This window comes from Heptranchias perlo, chromosome 26 (genome assembly GCF_035084215.1).
Source record: "Heptranchias perlo isolate sHepPer1 chromosome 26, sHepPer1.hap1, whole genome shotgun sequence".
Lineage (NCBI taxonomy): Eukaryota > Metazoa > Chordata > Chondrichthyes > Hexanchiformes > Hexanchidae > Heptranchias > Heptranchias perlo.
The window spans coordinates 27,690,452-27,709,338 of NC_090350.1; the positions used below are offsets into that span (position 1 = coordinate 27,690,452).

The window sequence follows — 18,887 nt, forward strand, 5'->3', positions numbered from 1 at the left end:
CTTCTTCATCCTCTTTAAGGCCCTGACGTCTTTCCTAAAATGTGGTGCCCAGAATTGAGAACACCACTCCAGCTGCGGCCTAACTAGTGTTTTATAAAGGTTCAATGTAACTTGCTTGCTTGAGTACTCTATACCTCTATAAAACCAAGGATCCCATTTGCTTTATTTACAGCCTTCTCAACTTGTCCTGCCACCTTCAAAGATTTGTGTACATAAACCCCCAGGTCTCTCTGTTCCTGCACTCCCTTTAAAATTGTACCATTTAGTTTATATTGCCTCTCATCGTCCTACCAAAATGTATCACTTTACACTTCTCTGCATTAAATTTCATCTGCCATGTGTCTGCCCATTTCACCAGTCTGTGTCCTCCTGAAGTCTGTTACTATCCTCCACATTGTTTACTACATTTCCGAGTTTCGTGTCATCTGCAAACATTGGAATTATACCCTCTTTACCCAAGTCGAGGTCATTAATATATATTAAGAAGAGCAGTGGTCTCAATACTGACCCCTGGGGAAACACTATTATATACTTCCCTCCAGTCTGAAAAACAACCGTTCACCACTACTCTCTGCTTTCTGTCCCCTAGCCAATTTTGTATCCACACTACAACTGTCCCTTTAATCCCTTGGGCTTTAATTTAGCTAACAAGTCTATTATGTGGTATTTTATCAAATGTCTTTTGAAAGTCCATATACATAACATCAACCGCACTACCCTCATCAACCCTCTCCATTACTTCATCAAAGAACTCAATCAAGTTAGTCAAACACGATTTTCCTTTAACAAATCCGAGCTGACTTTCGTTTATTAGCCCATACTTTTCCAAGTGCCAATTAATTTTGTCCTGGATTATTGTCTCTAAAAGTTTCCCCACCACAACATTAGGTTGACTGGCACGTAATTGCCTGGTTTATTTCTCTTCCCTTTTTTGAACAGGGTGTAACATATACAAGCAACCAATTTTCAGAAAGAGTTTGATGTAAATTGTGTCATTGTGTTGCAATGTTTGATAAACACAGGGCAAAGAAGATTTCCCAAACACTTTGCAACAAAAACAGTGGGGCACTTTAATAGAGTTCACATTGGTTAATGATGTGATACAACGCTTGGCTCACTGTTTCTTTTCACAACACAAGTTGGGAGTGTCTTAATTGGAGTATGACTGAATTGAAGACGTCAAAAAGCTAATGGGCCGGCAACTGTCTGAACTAATTCACAGTGTGACGTAATGGATAAAGTCGACCAGGTAGTTCCCATGTTTGATCTCTGTTCTGTGGTAAACTGACTGACCTCAGGTGGGTAGTGGTGGGAGCAACGACAGTGTCTCCTTTTGGGGATGATGTGGAGATGCCGGTGATGGACTGGGGTGGACAAATGTAAGGAATCTTACAACACCAGGTTATAGTCCAACAAATTTATTTTAAAATCACAAGCTTTTGGAGATTATCCCCTTCGTCCTTTTGGGGAAGGAGAGGAAAATAAGCCAGGGTTTGCCTTCTTAATTACTAATGATGCCTGTGAAAGGTATGGATGTATAGTGTCCGGAGAGGACAAGATGGAGCTTTTATTCTTGGGAGACGGGCGAAGCTAGCAAGGCTACATTTCTTGCCTGAGAATGTGGTGTGGTGATACTATTATAGGCCACTTCAAAGGACATTAAGAGCTAACCACATAGTTGATTGGAGCCAAATGTAGTAGGGCAGAGGTGTCTGGTTTCCTTCCCAGAAAGACATGAGAGAACCAGATGGGTTTTTACAACAATCTGGCAACTTTCATGCCACAAATTAGCAGATTTATTGACTTCAATTTCACAATTAATCATGGTAGGATTTGAACTTTCAACCTCTGGGTTGCTAGTCCAATATCATAATCACTATAATATTGTACAGTATACATGTCTGTGATGTACTCCACAGTGGAATAGCCTGCAGATTTCACCTGTGCATGTTTTATTAAATAATAGTGTATTTTAAGGAGGTAACACATCTCCGATGAAGATTTGGTCCACACTCGTCTATGTCACTTCCTTACTCCAGCCAATGCCATCTCTTCCATTTATTTTGTACATTGATATGTCCATTCTTGAAGTCCACTTACACCAGGGGTGTCCAAAGTTGATTAAATTTGCCCATCAGCCCTTTGAGTCTAGCCCAAAAAGCTGAAGCAACTCCACTCTGTGCTTATCCTTGTCACTTGCTGGTTTGTCCTGTTTGAATTTCTTTGGCCTGGAAATTTGAAAAGGGCATTGTCGACTCAAATCTGAAATAAAAACACCTCGATCTGTTAGCGTCCGCAGCTTCAGTTAAATGCCAATTAATGGGCAGCCTACGAATATGAACAGCTTGGACAGTCCTGCCCATTCCCTACAAGGAGAGCAGGGAGATGATTTGCTCCTTGGGCACAGTTGTGTTGTGATCTTGACATACGCAGTACTCTCACTCTGATTTTCCCTCCTTGTTTCTGCACAGCATCTCCCCTAAATGGCCGCACCACTTTGTGGCAGGTTGCAGGTAGAACCCACGTCCTGTTAATATGTGCTGCAGCTAGCACATACACTCAGGCAATTGGTTAAACCAGTTATAAGAAGTCACTTAAAGGTGAAACTTTGGGGGATGGGGGTGTGAGAAAGGGAAAATATAGGGTTAGAGTTTCCACTCGTTTATGCCATTCATATCAACACAATCCACGTGGAATCGGCCAAACCAGCGCAAAAGATCGGGGAATTTTAAACATAAGTGCGTTAAACACAAAACAACTTACATTTGTGTTTTCCGCGATCTTTTACGCTGGTTTAAGATTCAGATCGCCGGATCAGGCTCCGCCCACAAAACTGGCCACACCCCCAGGTCGACATTGCAAGATTCCGCCAATTGCGCTGGTTCGGGAAGACTCTTCAAATTGTGCTCATTTTCTTAGGCGCACAGGCACGAGTAGGCACATTTTCCAAGCTTTTTTATGTCAAAAAATATTTAATGTAGTGACTAGCGTACACCAATTAAAGTAGTAAATGGTTCGGTATATTTTTTTTAGTCATTTTCAGTGATTTTAAATCAGGTTACTCGCAGGTGGAGGACTGGACACTTATTAAAAATGCTTAATTTTTGTGATAAACTCATTTTCAGCTGTATTAATAAAACTCGACCAAGTTACCACTGTTAAATACATAAAGGAATGTAAAGAAACAAAACCGATTACATTCTAATACGCTGCCCAATTGCGCTGGTTCATTGAAGATTTTATGTTTGTGATAATGTAAGTGATTTATATCGGAAACTTGAACTGTAACCTAACCAGCACAATTCAAGCCCATTTTAGACGCAATTTCCCAATTGCGCCAAAAGCGGAACTTCTACCCCGTACTCTCTACTGGTTCGCACTGTTATCTTTGTGTAATCTGTACTTTGAGGATGTTCGCTTAAATAAAATGTGAAAACTGAATGTTAAACCTTTGAGCACTTTTATTTTTTATGGCCTTTACAGTACAGTTTTTACAAGAATGATGATCTGTAAGGTTCTAGTGTAATTTATTGGAATTCCCGGTGTGGACTGTTGCTAATCGTTGCTAGACCAAGGAGGTGAGAAAATCGCAGCAACGGACTCAGGCCAAGTTAGTAAAGAGCAGGGTGAGATTGCCTGCAACAACAGCAACAACTTGCATTTATATAGCGCCTTTAATGTAGTAAAACGTCCCAAGGCGCGTTATCAAACAAAATTTGACACCGAACCACATGAGGAGGTATCAGGACAGGTGACCAACAGCTTGGTCAAAGAGGTAGGTTTTAAGGAATGTCTTAAAGGAGGAGAGAGAGGTAGAGAGGAGGAGAGGTTTAGGGAGGGAATTCCAGAGCTTAGGGCCTGGGCAGCTGAAGGCACAGCCGCCAATGGTGGAGCGATTAAAATTGGGGATGCGCAAGAGGCAAGAATTGGAGGAGCGCAGAGATCTTGGAGGATTGTAGAGCTGGAGGAGGTTACAGAGATAGGGAGGGGCGAAGTCATGGGGGGAATTGAAAACAAGGATGAGAATTTTAAAATGAAGACTTTCCCAGACCGGGAGCCAATGTAGGTTAACGAGCACAGGGGTGATGGGAGAACAGGACTTGGTGTGAGTTAAGATACAGGAGCACAGTTTTGGATGAGCTCAAGTTTATAGAGGATGCAAGATGGGAGGCCAGCCAGGGGAGCATTGGAATAGTCAAGTCTAGAGGTAGCAAAGGCACAGATGAGGGTTTCAGCAGCAAATGAGCTGAGGCGGGGGCAGAGACAGGCGATGTTACGGATGTGGAAGTAGGTGGTCTTGGTGATGGAGCAGATATGTGGTCGGTAGCTCATCTCAGGGTGAAATAGGACGTCAAGGTTGCGAACGGTCTGGTTCAGCCTCAGGCAGTGGTCAGGGAGAGGGATGGAGTTGGTGGCTAGAGAATGGAGTTTGTGGCGGGTACCAAAGTCAATGGCTTCAGTCTTCCCAATATTTAGTTGGAGGAATTTTTTGCCCATCGGACCAGCAGTGTGACAAATGAGAGACAGTGGAGGGGTCGAGAGAGGTGGTGGTGAGGTAGAGCTAGGTATCGTCAGCATACATGTGGAATCTGACGTGTTTTGGGATGATGTCACCGTTGGGCAGCATGTAGATGAAAAAATAGGAGGGGGCCAAGGATAGATCCTTGGGGGACTCCAGAGGTAACAGTGCGGGAGCGGGAAGAGAAGCCATTACAGGTGATTCTCTGGCTACAACTAGATAGATAAGAATGGAACCAGGTGAGCGCAATCCCACCCAGCTGGACGATAGAGAGGCGTTGGGGGAGGATGGTGTGGGCAATCATGTCAAAGGCTACAGACAGGTCGAGAAGGATGAGGAGGGATAGTTTACCATAGTCACAGTCACATAGGATGTCATTTGTGACTTTGATAAGGGCCGTTTCAGTACTGTGGCAGGGGCGGAAACCTGATTGGAGGGATTCAAACATGGAGTTGTGGGAAAGATGGGCATGGATTTGGGAGGCGACGACACGTTCAAGGACTTTGGAGAAGAAAGGGAGGCTGGAGATGGGGTGGAAGTTTGCAAGGACAGTGGGGTCAAGGGTCTTTTTTTGAGGAGGGGTTAATGATGACAGATTTAAAGGGGAGGGGGACAGTACTTGAGGAGAGGGAACCATTAACAACATCAGCTAACATGGAGGCCAGGAAGGGAAGTTGGGTGGTCGGCAGTTTGGTGGGAATAGGGCAGAGGGAGCAGGAGGTGGGTCTCATGCAAGTTGAGCTTGGAGGGGGCATGGGGGAGATAGGAAAGAAACTAGAGAAAGATGTGAGTTGAGGGCTGGGGCAGGAGGGAACCTTGGGGAAGTTTGGCTTGTCTTGGCTTGATGGATTAGACAGCCTCTGTCAGTGAGGAAATGTGTATACTGGAGGAGTCTGGAAGAGTGAAGAAAATATTGTAATTTTTCTAAGATAAAACAATAAAAATGAATATATCCTCATAACTAATACTGTATTATTTAAATAAGCTTTAAAAACTGAACCTTGATATTGTTTCAAAGATCTTGCCACCGGATTCAAATGGTTAAGCCTTGCTCTCCCCATTTGCAAATAATGTTGGTTGTTAGAGGGTTAAAATGATTCATCGACAAACAAGCCAAAGTGAAATTCAAAACACATCTGTGCAACGTCGAGCTCTTGAAGCTGTAATGAGAGTTTTTTCCCAAACACAGTGGGCTGATTGGGGGTTAAATATCATTGCATCAAAGTGAGACTGGTGGCTGGCTGTGGTGTTATCTGTCAGCAAGTGAGTGCAAAAGAGAGTCTGAAATGAACGAATTATTGACCATGACGCAGTTTCCAACCCACACACTGTAATTTTCAGTTAACTCCGTTTAAGAGCAGTAGGTGAGGCACTTTTCCTGAGCATGCTCTGTCAAGCCTTATGATGACACAACTCACAAGCCTGAGTTAAAAACTGAGTCGTTTCCTCTTGTTTTATGTTGCAGCTTCGACCAGGCAGAGGTATCTCGTCTGGAGGCGAGAGAAAAGGGAGAGAAGATGAGACGGCTTCAAGCAGAATTCGAGGGCTTACACAGCTGTTGACTTTTGAAGCCACTGCGTACGATGGACTGAGGGGAGCTTTCTGGAGGCAACCTTTGTATTCAGCTGTGTTGTCTGAGTAGCTGGCTGAGACTGTTCAAATATCCACTGCTATTATCTGTGTTGATTTAAGCTACGTTAGAAAGGGAACTGAAAGGAGATTATTTTGACTATACCTCGGACACCAAACAGAAGAAAAAGACAAAATGCGTTCTGATTCCCCCCATTCCTCAGTTAATGCAACTCCAAATCCCAAATGTCCAGCAAAGAGAAGGATTTCTTTCCAGAACATATTTAATGGCAAATCCAAATCAAAGCAGAAACAGCAAGTATCTGTTGCCAGCATCGAGAGCATCCATACAGAAGTGGTCGAGACTGAAAAAAAACTGCACGCATCCGACAGCCGGACAACGCTGGCATCTTCAGATTCAGCAAGGAAGGTTGGAATCTAATTACAGTTAAATGTAATGAGGCGAGCGAATAGTATTAATTGGCCTCATACAGCACCTTTTTATTCAGTGCAGATTCACTATTTAAATCTTTGATAAGACCAGAATTTAATGTGGGAATTAGAAACTTTAAATCAGGGTTGCAATAGTCTGACCCCCTGGAGTGTTGTCATATCTCGCAGACAGGGTCAGTCTATGACTATCACTGAGATTTTTTTAATATACAGATAAAAATTTCTCTTACACAGTAATCATAAGTACTGACAGGATTCTTATTTTTGTGTGTTTTGTTTTGCTGAAGCACTGATGCATTGCACAATATAAAAATTAAGGTAAATGTTGCCCCTCCCCCCCCTTCCCAATGACCATAGTAAAATGATGACGACAAAAGAACAACAGAAAAGGTTAAAACTATAATATGTTTCTGTCAAAGAGGGTTGCATTTCCAGAATAAATGATAGCTAAAATATTACTTCGAGTAGTTGGGTAGTCTACTGGTGACCTTTCAGCCTGGATTTCCATACCACACTTAACTACACGTTAACTTGTATTGTCAAAAAATATACATTTTTGCCGCCTTTAATAGATAACTTCAATATATTGAAATTGCAGAGCCAGAAAGATATAGGTCTGACTTTCAATCTGTACCTCTGCGTACCAATGTGTTGGCAGTTGCAGAGCTCTGTTGTGGAGGCCTGGCAGCAGGTCATCGTGACTCTCCTGTAAACTAAGGAATCATTCGAGCTTGAGCAACCCGGACTTACTATTTAAACAGCATGTCATTCAACAGGTGGTTTTTCAAAGGAGTGTTGTCTTTGTGAAAAAGTGTTTAGCAAACCTTTCTTCTGGTGCCTCAGAAAAGTCAGATGAGTTTTTGTCATGATGACCCTACACGTTAATGATCCAGCTATGCATTTCAATAAGATTTATGTTAATTCAGTTGCGTGTTTGGCAAACCTTTTCCAAATTTGTTCACACACACTTTGTCAGGATAGTGCCTGGTTAAATAATTTTGAAAAAAATGAAGACCAACAATGCTTTGAGGTAGTTCTTGTTCCTCCAAATACACTGTAATTACACAAGACATCCATAATTTCACTGGTGGCACAAAATCCTCTCCACGTTTGTACCCTTTGTGATTATTTTATATTAACATTTTTAGGGACAAGCGAAAAAAACATTAGGACCCCTTTTCAGAAATCAATCCCATCTATCTGCCTTCTCACCATATCCCTCAATCCCTTCTGTTTCCAGAAATATATCAGATTTTCACGAGACCATTTGTACTGTCTGCTTCAAAGGCCAATCTGGTAATATTCACGTTCTTCCTGATTTCCTTTATTTTTTTTACTTCTATCGTTTTAATTTCTATCCCCTGGTATTTGAACCCTTCAAATTTGGATCAATTTTGTCAATTCCTTTTACAATCCTGAAAACTTAATTTAGATGATTTCAAAGTCGACAATTTTCAACTTTGTTAACCTTCCTTCATAACCTGGACCACTGATTTTCAGTAATTGAATAAGCTAAATTCTGTTTTTACCACTTGGGACTTCAAGTATTTTACTAGTGCTTTATGGATCGCATTCTAGGGTTCTGTCCATTTATAATTAAACCAATTAATGTATTCAGTTTATGATGAGGGATATTGGGATTTTCCAGAATGTTTTACCAGTTTTTAAAAGAGATTATAATCTGTGATTCCATCCATTTTTCCATGGAAAGACAAAAATCAGTGGATTTTTATTCTAACTTTCAAACAGGTTCTTGATACCTGGATTCATCTTTGCTGCTCACCTCCCTCTCCAGGCCAGCGATATACTTCCTATGATTAGATGACTAATACTGCATATGGGACCAGACCCTGCCGTATACAATGCATGGGGATCAAACTAAACCGATCAAATTAAATGATCTACATGTCCAAAAATAACAAATGTATTGTTCCAGCCATGGGAAAAGTGCATTAACCCTGCAGTATTCTGCTCATAATGTGAAGAACAAATTCAAAGCTGTTGTAGCAAACACCAGGGGGATTGTGACATGAAATTTGTCTCATGAAATATATAAATGACCAATTTATCCAGCCCTACTAAGGCTGATATTGTAAGGTTTTTAGTTAGATGACGTAACTGAATCCATGTTGAAATGGGCTAGGGCCCCAGTGAGTTAGCTTCAATGTGCTCATTAGACTATAGACAGCAGAACCAGGCTACAATTCCATTTGTACGTGCACCTGGGATTACCTGAACAATGATTTGCTGATCTCTGCTGGGTTACCAGGTGCAGCGCAGAGCAAGAAGCAAGGTTTAGGGACAATGGGGAGAAAGGAGAGCAAGATGAGATCTGTCCACTTAGCTACAGACACTTTTAGCCACTGAACCCAGAGGCAGTATTCTGAACTGTTTTAACTCCCCAATCTTAAATTCAGTCATGCTGTTCTAGTTTAATGAAGCTGGTGCATTGCCTGCTTGTTCCTTTTTTGGCCCAGGTTTTAGAACACAGACAATAATTTTACCCATAGAGATAAGACAACCAGTGCCTTGGCCCTGCTGAGGATTGCCAGAAGGCAGGGGGCATAGTGGAGCAGAAGGAATAGTGAGAAAAGCTAATTGTCAAAAATAATAAAAACAACAGAATCTGACACGTAGTATAGTTGAGGTGGCACTTTTGGGAACCACAAGCTAAAACAGTACCTTTGAAATGTGGAATGTATTTTACATATAACTTGATTTCAATGTAAAAAAAAGTCACCAGTAAGTTAGATAGTCAAGATTACAAGTGTAATAAGTTCTATGACTGGGGTTTATGTTACACAAACAGTAAAAACTGCTGCTAACCAACCATTAGTGTTGCCAGACATCATTGGTGATTTTGACCCCATAACACTACTGTTCAACTTTATGGACAGCTGGAGGGGGTGTCAACAGTCATTCCTACAAGTTTCTGAACAGTCATTCTTACCCTGTATCCTTTCCTGTATGATAGTTAACATTCTTCTGCTACGTCCTCTCTGCTGTACTCTCAGCCCTCTTAACACCGCCAACCATTGCTATTTCCATCCCCAGCCTTTTTAAGAATCTCCCATCCTTGCATGTTACATGGAACTTTTGTTGGTTGGCAGAGGTCTTCATCAATGGGAGATCCATCTAAGAAATAGCTCTAGCTGAGAATTATTCCACAGATATTAACCATGTGCAAAATGCTCTGACCATCAAAAAAAATCCACATGGTGAAACTTTAGAAAATGTCTCCTATTTCTGACACAGGTTTTTGAAAACTAATACTCTGTTTTCTTCCATTCCCCTCTTTAAGTCTCTCCATGTTTTTTCAGCAGAAGAACTAATAAATGATTTGGTCACAGGCCTCTACCTGTGCCATTATTTAACTGGCCCCTAAGTGCTGCATGAGAACATCCTGACTGATTTCTTCTTTAAATTTCCTTCCTTGCCTGATGGGTTGGCTAAGACTAAAAATTCTCCACACTGTTGCACTGTTACGTTTATTTCTAATGAAAAATCATTCGGTAGCTAGTGATGTAGGCTAATGATTGATGACCTACCTACATGTGAATTGCAGTTTCATTTGATAATTTACATTTAGACTCTTCCCACCCTCTCCTGTGAGTTGGAGAACTGGGACAGGTCATCAGTTGCAGCACCTCATGGAGGCAAAATGCCAAGTCAACCAGACAAAGGAAACAAGATGAGTTATCAATAATTTATGAGAAGGAAGTGCAATGCAAAGCGCTCATCAGACAGTCAGTAAGAGTGCATATCCCAGATAACTTAGCATGCAGTGGTTTATAGGAAAATGGCACATATTTTGTTGCCTGGTTGCAGTGATAAGAGATGATTATGCAGGGTTTAACATTTTGAGAAATTTAGTAACATTTCTTAGTGAAAATAAAAATCAGTAGAAGAGCAGCAAGATATCCAGTTTTGGAATTCATTTCTCGAATTCTAGGAATGAAAAACCAGGCAGATTTTGTAAAGTACAAGAAGATTGAATTGCTCAGCGAGGGGAGTGTGACATTACTGAATCCTCTTTTAAAGGTCTCCGGCATGTCTTAACACTATTGCCACCTGTTTTAAAAAAATATATATTTCCTGATCTTTCAGGCTTTTTCCCAATTATCCAAAGATCACTGGTGTTAAAAGTTAAATGAATGAAATTGGCTTAAAACTCATAGGTAAGTCATTGCAGCACCGTGCCAGGCAAGAACAAGCTGGCAGCAATTAGTACCTTGTTTTTGAACATCAGCTCACCCTGAGACAGCACAATCAAATGAACAACTGTCCGATCAGTTAAGATTTTCCACAGTCCACGTGGGTTGTTACTTCCTCAAAGAAGTCAAGGAGGTTGGTCAGGTAGAATCTTCCCATTCTGAGTTATGTTTAACCTGTTGCACCTAGCCAAAACAGAAGTGGCCCCTCTCTGATTCAGGATAGCCAACTGGGCAGCATTAATTATCCAGATATTTTCTACAGTTGGCCCAACCTGGGGTATTAGGAACAATTTTAGAAGTCTGATTTCTTTTTTTTTTAAAGGTTATTAAATTAGTAGCCAAATGAAGTTTGATAACCTGTCTGAATAATTATTTTGGAGGACTGATCTAATGAAACATTTGCTATGAAATAACAAGTGGGAGTGTGGGCTACAAATGCAAGTTAAGCTTTTGCAAAGTCATTCAGTGTACAATATTGGTGAACACAATGCTTTTGAGTTGAACTTGGGATGGGTGTGGTAGCCAGCTTATAGAGCATTGGCTGAGTTCCCAATCAGCAGCAGAGTTCAAAGCCAAGCTTTGGCTGTCCTCAACAAAAATGTTTTGCTGTTGCCAGCTGGGCAACTAGGTGGAGGACTATATAGTCGAAACAGTGTGTCAATGAACAGGACTAGTCATGCCCTGGAATATTAGTGAGCCCCTCCCTCTTTTGTTTTAAAAAAGAGAGAAGTCTTTCTGATACACTGGAACTTTTTTTTAAAAGTAACTCTTTTTCTTCTAATTACACTGTTTTTCCAGTATTCAACTCAATATTTTATCTAAGATCAAAAAGAAAACAATATTCAATCAAATGCAACGGAACCGGTGGGCAGTGGATCTCAGTTCACATGAAATACAAGAGGGCAAGATGACATTTGCACATTCTCATTGTTTTCAATAGGACAATAAAGTACAGCTTTCACAGCTCAAACATCAACCTAAGAAAAAAGCTCATGCCTTCAAAACAAAACTTAAAATGATCAAATTCAAAAGTAAAATAAATTTAAACAATTAGCCTCTAACTGACCTCAGTAAATGTCTATTTAAACCACTTCCCCAAAGGGAGCAGAGGCCAAGTTAAACACACCTCCATCTTAGCAGCTTTCTTTATCTTTTTAAAATACTTTTAACACTTTGAAGTATGATGTGTGAAACATGGTGAACCAGGATTAGATGCAGGACTTTTAAAATTTATTTTTTAATATATATAATTACTGGCCAACCAATCAGAAATTTAGACTTTGCTCAACCATCCACCAACACCATTTTCCCAAAAAGTAAACTCAAAATGACGAGCCAGAGAGTACTTCTGAAAAGAAATTTATTTCAGTGAGTTTGAGTTCTTGAGGCCAGAGTCACAGGATTGGAATGGTCAGGAGGGATATAGGATAGAGTGAGACCATGAAGAGATTTATAAACGAGATGAAGATTTTAAATCTAATGCGTGGAAGACGGGGAGCCAATGTAGGTAATGAGAATTAGGGGTGATAGGCAAACAAAACTTAGTGCGAGGCAAGATATGAGTGACAGAGTTTTGGATAAGTTGAAGCTGTTGGAGAGTTAAGTATGAGGGCTGAGTATTATGTGAATGACATGGAAATTACAACATGGAAACAGGCCGTTCAGCCAAACCAGCATGTGTTGATGTGTATTGTCCATACGAACAGTAGTGCTGATCCCATGTGCCTGCTCAATTCCCATATCCCCCTTTCCTTTAACCACCTACCTAATCCAGTCTCAAAAGTTGACACTGTCTTTCAGTCATTAACTTCAGTAGTACATTCTATGGCCATACGACTTGCAGTGTAAAAAAAGTTTTCTCCTGTTCTCCGTCCAAAATCTTTTACATTTAATCTTATATCTATGTCCCCTGATTCTAGACCCCTCAGCCATTGGAAACAATCTATTTCTATCCTCCATATTGTCCCATCCCTTCGTAATTTTAAACACCTCTAACATATCAACCCCTAATCACCTCTGTTCTAATGAGTAGTTGAGTGTGGAGGTGACAAAGACATGTATTTGGTTTTCAACAGCAGAGGGGCTGAGGTAAAGGAGGAGACAGCCAGTATTGCCGAGCTGAAAGTCAGCATTCTTGATGATGGGTAGCCTGTAGGGTTTAAAGCTCAGCTCGGAGTTGAACAGAGCACCAAGGTTGCAATCAGTCTGGTTCAGCCTGAGACAGTGACTGGCAGGGGAGTGGAGTCATTGACAAAGGAGCAGAGTTTGTGGCAGGGGTGAAGACGATAGTGCAGGCTTCCAGATGTTCAGCTGAAGAAAAAGAAAGCTCTTGCACTTAGTTTTCAAAAGTGGAATCAAAATCCATTAAAAATGGTCCCACGACAGGACCTATATTCCCAGATATTGCCAGGAGTTAAGCTGCCACCTGTGCCACCAGCTGCTTTGAGTTTATAAAAAATTGTTATTTCAAAAAGTGTTGCCTTACAGTAAGACTTCAGTACAGTAGGACTCGAATCAGGCTATGCCCTTATTTTGTTCGACAATGAAGTTATCAATCAGCCGTGACCTCAATTTGAATGACAATAGGTGCGTGCAAACAGGTAATGCTGACTTTGGTTAACTAATTACCCAATCAGGCCAGAGCGTGGGGGTGAGGCGGTGGAAGGCAGGAAGTAATGTGATGAAATGAACTGGAATACGTCCAACAAGAGAAGGCAACCCTCGTTCAGACCCATGTTCATCCATATAGAAAGCTGCTGTGCCAGTGTGGGGAAGTGTTAATTGGAGGACAGAAGCTTACTACAGGGAGCTTGGCTAAATTGAGCATCTCCTGATGGTTGATTTTGGAATGATACTGGCAGAAGTCAGGGAGCAGATTATGGGGAGGGGCAGGAAAGGAGAAGTGTAATAAAGATAGCGATAATTACACTGAATGGTACAATTTTAAAGGGTGCAGGAATAGAGAGACCTGGGGTATACGAACACAAGTCTTTGAAGGTGGCAGGACAAGTTGAGAAGGCTGTTAAAAAGGCATACAGGATCCTGAGCTTTATAAACATAGGCATAGAGTACAAAAGCAAGGAAGTTATGCTAAACCTTTTTAAAACTGGTAAGGCCCCAGCGAGAGTATTGTCCAATTCTGGACACCACACTTCAGGAAGGATGTCAGTGCCTTAGAGAGGGTGCAGAGGAGATTTACTGGAGTGGTACCAGGAATGAAAGGCTTCAGTTACGTGGAGAGACTAGAGAAACTGGGGTTGTTCTCTTTTGAGCAGAGATGGTTAAAGGAACATTTGATAGAGGTGTCAAAATCATGAAGGGTTTTGATAGAATAAATAAGGAGAAACTTTCCAGTGGCAGAAGGGTTGGCAGCTAGAGGACACAGATGTAAGGTAATTGGCAAAAGAACCAGAGGCAACATGAGGAAAGAAATTTTTACACAACGAGTTGTTATGATCCGGAATGCACTGACTGAAAGGGTGATGGAAGTAGATTCAATAATAACTTTTGAAAGGGAATTGGATAAATACTTGAAGGGGGAAAATTTGCAGGGCTATGGGGAAAGAGCAGGGGAGTGGCATTAATTGGATAACTCTTTCAAAGAGCCAGCACAGGCATGATGGGCTGATTGGTCTCATTCTATGCTGTATCATTCTATGATTCTATACAAGTATAAGTAGTCATGATGAAGTAACACTGCTGAATTGCATACAGTCCAATACCAATGCGTGATCTCATCAGAGCTGCCAACATCAGGGAAATATTAGGACTGTGAATTATGATCAAAGAGAGTGAGTGAGGTTTTAAAACCATTGAAACACATGAAGTTGGTACCTGCCAACTAGATGAGTGAGACTTGATGGATCTGAACTGCAAATGTGTCTCCTGACTACCCACTACTTTGTAAAATATATAAAAATAATTTCTTCTTTGCTTGGATTAATAAAAACTTTTGGTATTATATCTGGGCAAGTGAGTTATGGATGAAGATGTCGATTCTGAGTAAAAGGGAAGTGTGCTAACACAGCACAACAGTACATAGATATCTAACAAGAGCAGTTCAAAATTACAGAGAAATAATCTACCCATGCTCACACAAAAACTAAATGGTGCAGCACTATAATTTTCATAAAACATAGAATTACACATAGGATTTGCATACAACAATATTGGAAAGTAATGTTAAATCATATCAAACTCTGTCAAAGCATCCCTTCATATGCCTTTTATTCAGTACATGCTGGTGCATGTTTGTTGCCACCACCACCATCATCATCTTTTGTCACAATGTTAGGAAATAGTTTGTGAATTTGAGGTCAGAGCTGCACTGGTCTTACTGATACCTGAACTTATTAAAGTCACAAATTGACAGCGAATGTCTGGAAGCAGTGCAAGTAGTTTCTCCACTGGTAAATGAGCCAAGCTTATTAATATTTGTAACCTTCTATAACCAATAATTGTTAAATAAAATCCCGAATTTTGGTGGCTCCCTCCACGTTGGCACATCCATAAGGTATGAGAAAACCATGTTATAGTGTACTGAGACTGGTCGAGGATTGTAATATGGTGGAACTAAAAACATCTTACATACAAGGTTTGTTGTGTATGTGAAGACATTTTGTACATTTGCTATTTCACAATTTTTCCTCCAGTTTTCTCCTCTCCTAAATGTGCTTATTCCTGCTGGAGTACTGTTCCTTGGGCACCCACCACACGCTATTACCTAGTTTAAGTGGCCATTCTTAATACATAATCATGGTCAGTGACAGTTGGCAGGCTTACTGAGCTGTGGGAGGAAAGGGGCAATCACATCCAAGCCAGGTGCTGTCTTTATCTGATATCCACTTTTGCAGCAGGCATCACTGATACCTGATCGAGAGTAAGAACCCTGTCTTAGTATTTTTTCCCTCCCTAAGCCATGTTGCTCTGACTGAAACTCAACATTGACCTAAAATGTACGACCTTCCTGGTCTGTCTGGCTCAGTTCCACACTGGCCTGTTTGTTCACCAATTGAGCCATTGGAGAAACAGGCACGCAGAAGCTATAATGAATTTGTAACAAATGGAAAAAAACTGTTAATAAGTAGTGGAAGCATTTTTAACTTTTTAATCCAATAGCCTGTTTTCTTGTTCAAGGTGCCATCTGGTTTTCTGGAATGTCCCCTCTGTTTGGTGCGCCACCCACAGGAGAATGTCCCTGAAATCATGACATGCCACCACCGTTCCTGCCTTGACTGTTTACGCCAGTACCTGCGCATCGAAATCACAGAGAGTCGTGTGAACATCAGTTGCCCTGAGTGCTCCGAACGGCTGAACCCACATGATATCCGGATAATACTGAATGACCAGGCACTGATGGAGAAATACGAGGAATTTATGTTACGTCGGTACCTGGCTTCTGATCCCGACTGTCGATGGTGTCCAGCACCAGACTGTGGGTATGTGTGTTTTTTAAAAAAATCTGGTTAGATCTCATTTACAGTAAAATCTTACTGCTCTAATTGCCATGAAAAGGATACATTGAAGATTCACCAGAATGATACCAGAAATGAGCGGTTATAGTTATGAAGAAGGCTTTGAAAAATTGGGACTTTTCTCACTGGAACCGTAAAAGCTAAGGGGAGAATCGAATAGAGATTTCCAAAATTGTGAAAGGTTTTGAGGGGGTATACAATGAAAGAATGATTCCACCAGTTGGCGAATCAGTAACAAGGAGCTTAAACTCAGGATTATCATGAGAAAAATGAAGGGGGAAGTTAGAGTTTTTTCTCCATAGTCTGTTATTAGAACATGGAAAGCTTTGCTATAAGTGGTTAATGAGATTGGGTTTGTGATGTCATTTAAAAGGAAACTGGTAAATATTTGAACATGAAAGATAGGGGAGAGGACAGGGAATGGGAGCAGAGTAGATAGCTCCAGTTGAAGCACCAGGTCAAAGACTATAAGCCAAGTGGCCTCCCTACAATAAATCATAACAGACAAAAAGGTTGCTTTTAATCAGAGTGTCAATGTAATGAAAAATACATTGTACACATAATGTGCTTGTATCTGATTTTCAATTTCATATAAATGATCTTATTTCCCTTAGGGAAGGAATACATCCATGTGTTTTTATATTTTCTATCTAAAATTTATCTTGTATTGGCCCGAAGTACAATAAGCACAGCAGAAGCAAAATAGCGGAAGTGTATGGGCAATTTATTGATGCTCTTGTGTACATACCCGCACATAGTGGAAAATTTAACCTTAATAGTTTATCAAAGTCTTTCAAATGCATCAGTTAAACTTATTCAAAAAATAGCCTTTACAGCAACTGATTATAGAGTGGCACCAAGACAGCTTTTGCTTCTCTCTGCCTATACACCTACCTCTGGTTCCATTGCCAAGAGGCTTCTCACCTGGTGGCCCAGCTAAGCACTGACAAAACACCTTACAAATACTGCTTTAGATTTGAGTGTGAGGCAGCACTCTGGATCCAGCCAACAATCACAGCGTCGTGATTGTGTAGTAAGCTTCTCAGCTTTGAGTCCCCTCAAGTTGATACATTTTTCAATTATTCGCCAGGTTTACAGCTAGGATTAAATTTTGCACAGCCAGATGCATTTTGATCTCCAAGTCCTAAAGCTACAATATATTTTTTTCTTTATATATTTTACAGTACACTGCTCAAATTAACATCAAAAAAAGTTGAAAATATATACATTGTCCTTTTAGTGAATTGCAGCCAGTTTTTTATTAATTCATTAAATGTTTCTTTTTAAAAGTTAATTAAAATGTTATTACAGTAACTTGTTTACTGATGTTGGTAAACAGACACAAGTTCAATGGCTGATTGGGTTTTGAAAATCTTGTCTGAGTACTAATGTTTGCTGAAGCTTTCAATTTGTGCCCATTTCTAAGATACTGTAGCAAAATTCTAATAACAAATATAATGACAAAGGGAGTGAATTTCTTGAGTGTGACCAGGATAGTTTTCTACAGCAGTATGTCCTAGAGGCAACAAGGGGGCAAGCCATACTAGATTTAGTAGTGAGTAATGAACCAGATTTAGTTAACAGCTTAACTGTGTGTGAACATCTATCCAATAGCGATCATAACATGATCGAGTTCAATGTAGTGTTTGAAAGGGAAAAAAGTGAATTGGCTGCTAAGATTCTAGACTTGGGTAAGGCCAACTTCAATGGGATGAGACAGAGACTGTCCACAGTAAACTGGGCATATCTGTTAATGGGTAAAACGACTGATGATCAGTGGGAAATGTTTAAAGAAACATTTAACATGATACAGAATCGGTTTATACCCCTGAGGGGCAAGAGCTCTACTTGCCAAAAAAACCAGCCATGGACAACTAAAGAGGTAAGGGACAGTATAAGACATAAGGAAAGAGCGTACAAAAAGGCAAAAAATGGCACAGATCCTGGCGAATGGGAAAGATACAAAGGGTCACAAACAGATAGTAAGAGCTACAAAAAGAGAGCATGAAAAGAAACTTGCAAGGGATATCAAAACCAACACGAAGAACTTTTATAGTTATATTAGAAAAAAGAGGGTGGTCAGGAGCAGTGTTGGCCCCTTAAAAACTGAAAGTGGGGATATTGTCATTGACAATGGGGAAATGGCAGACATCTTGAATAATTACTTTGCGTCAGTATTTACAGGAGAAAAAGAGGATAGCATGCCAGAAGTCCCAAGAAAACTAATATTGAATCGGGGACAGGGACTCAATAAAATTAACATGTAAAACAACAGTAATGAAGAAAATAATAGCACTAAAGCGTGACAAATCCCCAGGACCAGATGGTTTCCATCCCAGGGTTTTAAAGGAAGTAGTTGAGCACATTGCAGATGCCCTAACTATAATAAGAACATAAGAAATAGGAGCAGGAGTAGGCCAATCGGCCCCTCGAGCCTGCTTCGCCATTCAATAAGATTATGGCTGATCTGATCCTAACCTCAAATCTAAAGAACACAAGAAGTAGGAGCAGGACCCGGCCACTCAGCCCCTGGGCCCGCTCCGCCACCCACAGGGCCTTGACCGATCCGAACTCAGCTTCATGTCCAATTTCCTGCCCGCTCCCCGTAACCCCTAATTCCCTTTACTTCTAGGAAACTGTCTATTTCTGTTTTAAATT

At 40.7% G+C, this 18,887-nt stretch overlaps 2 protein-coding genes across 6 annotated transcripts in view; both read left to right on the top strand.

Moving 5' to 3' along the window:
* The window catches only part of ak2 (adenylate kinase 2), a 126,835-nt gene extending 120,742 nt beyond the window's left edge, over positions 1 to 6,093 (top strand). For 3 of the 4 annotated variants that reach the window (XM_068006624.1, XM_068006626.1, XM_068006627.1), the window contains one exon: positions 5,985 to 6,093. In XM_068006624.1, the coding sequence (XP_067862725.1) occupies positions 5,985 to 6,081 (97 nt within the window). In that variant the 3' untranslated portion in view covers positions 6,082 to 6,093. The remainder of the gene's footprint in view (positions 1 to 5,984) is intronic. The other variant, XM_068006625.1, reaches the window with a different exon arrangement.
* Positions 6,094 to 6,284: 191 nt separating this feature from the next.
* Positions 6,285 to 18,887, top strand: part of rnf19b (ring finger protein 19B) — a 38,389-nt gene continuing 25,786 nt past the window's right edge. For both annotated transcript variants that reach the window (XM_068006622.1, XM_068006623.1), the window contains exons 1-2: positions 6,285 to 6,518; positions 15,892 to 16,193. In XM_068006622.1, the coding sequence (XP_067862723.1) occupies positions 6,285 to 6,518; positions 15,892 to 16,193 (536 nt within the window). The remainder of the gene's footprint in view (positions 6,519 to 15,891; positions 16,194 to 18,887) is intronic.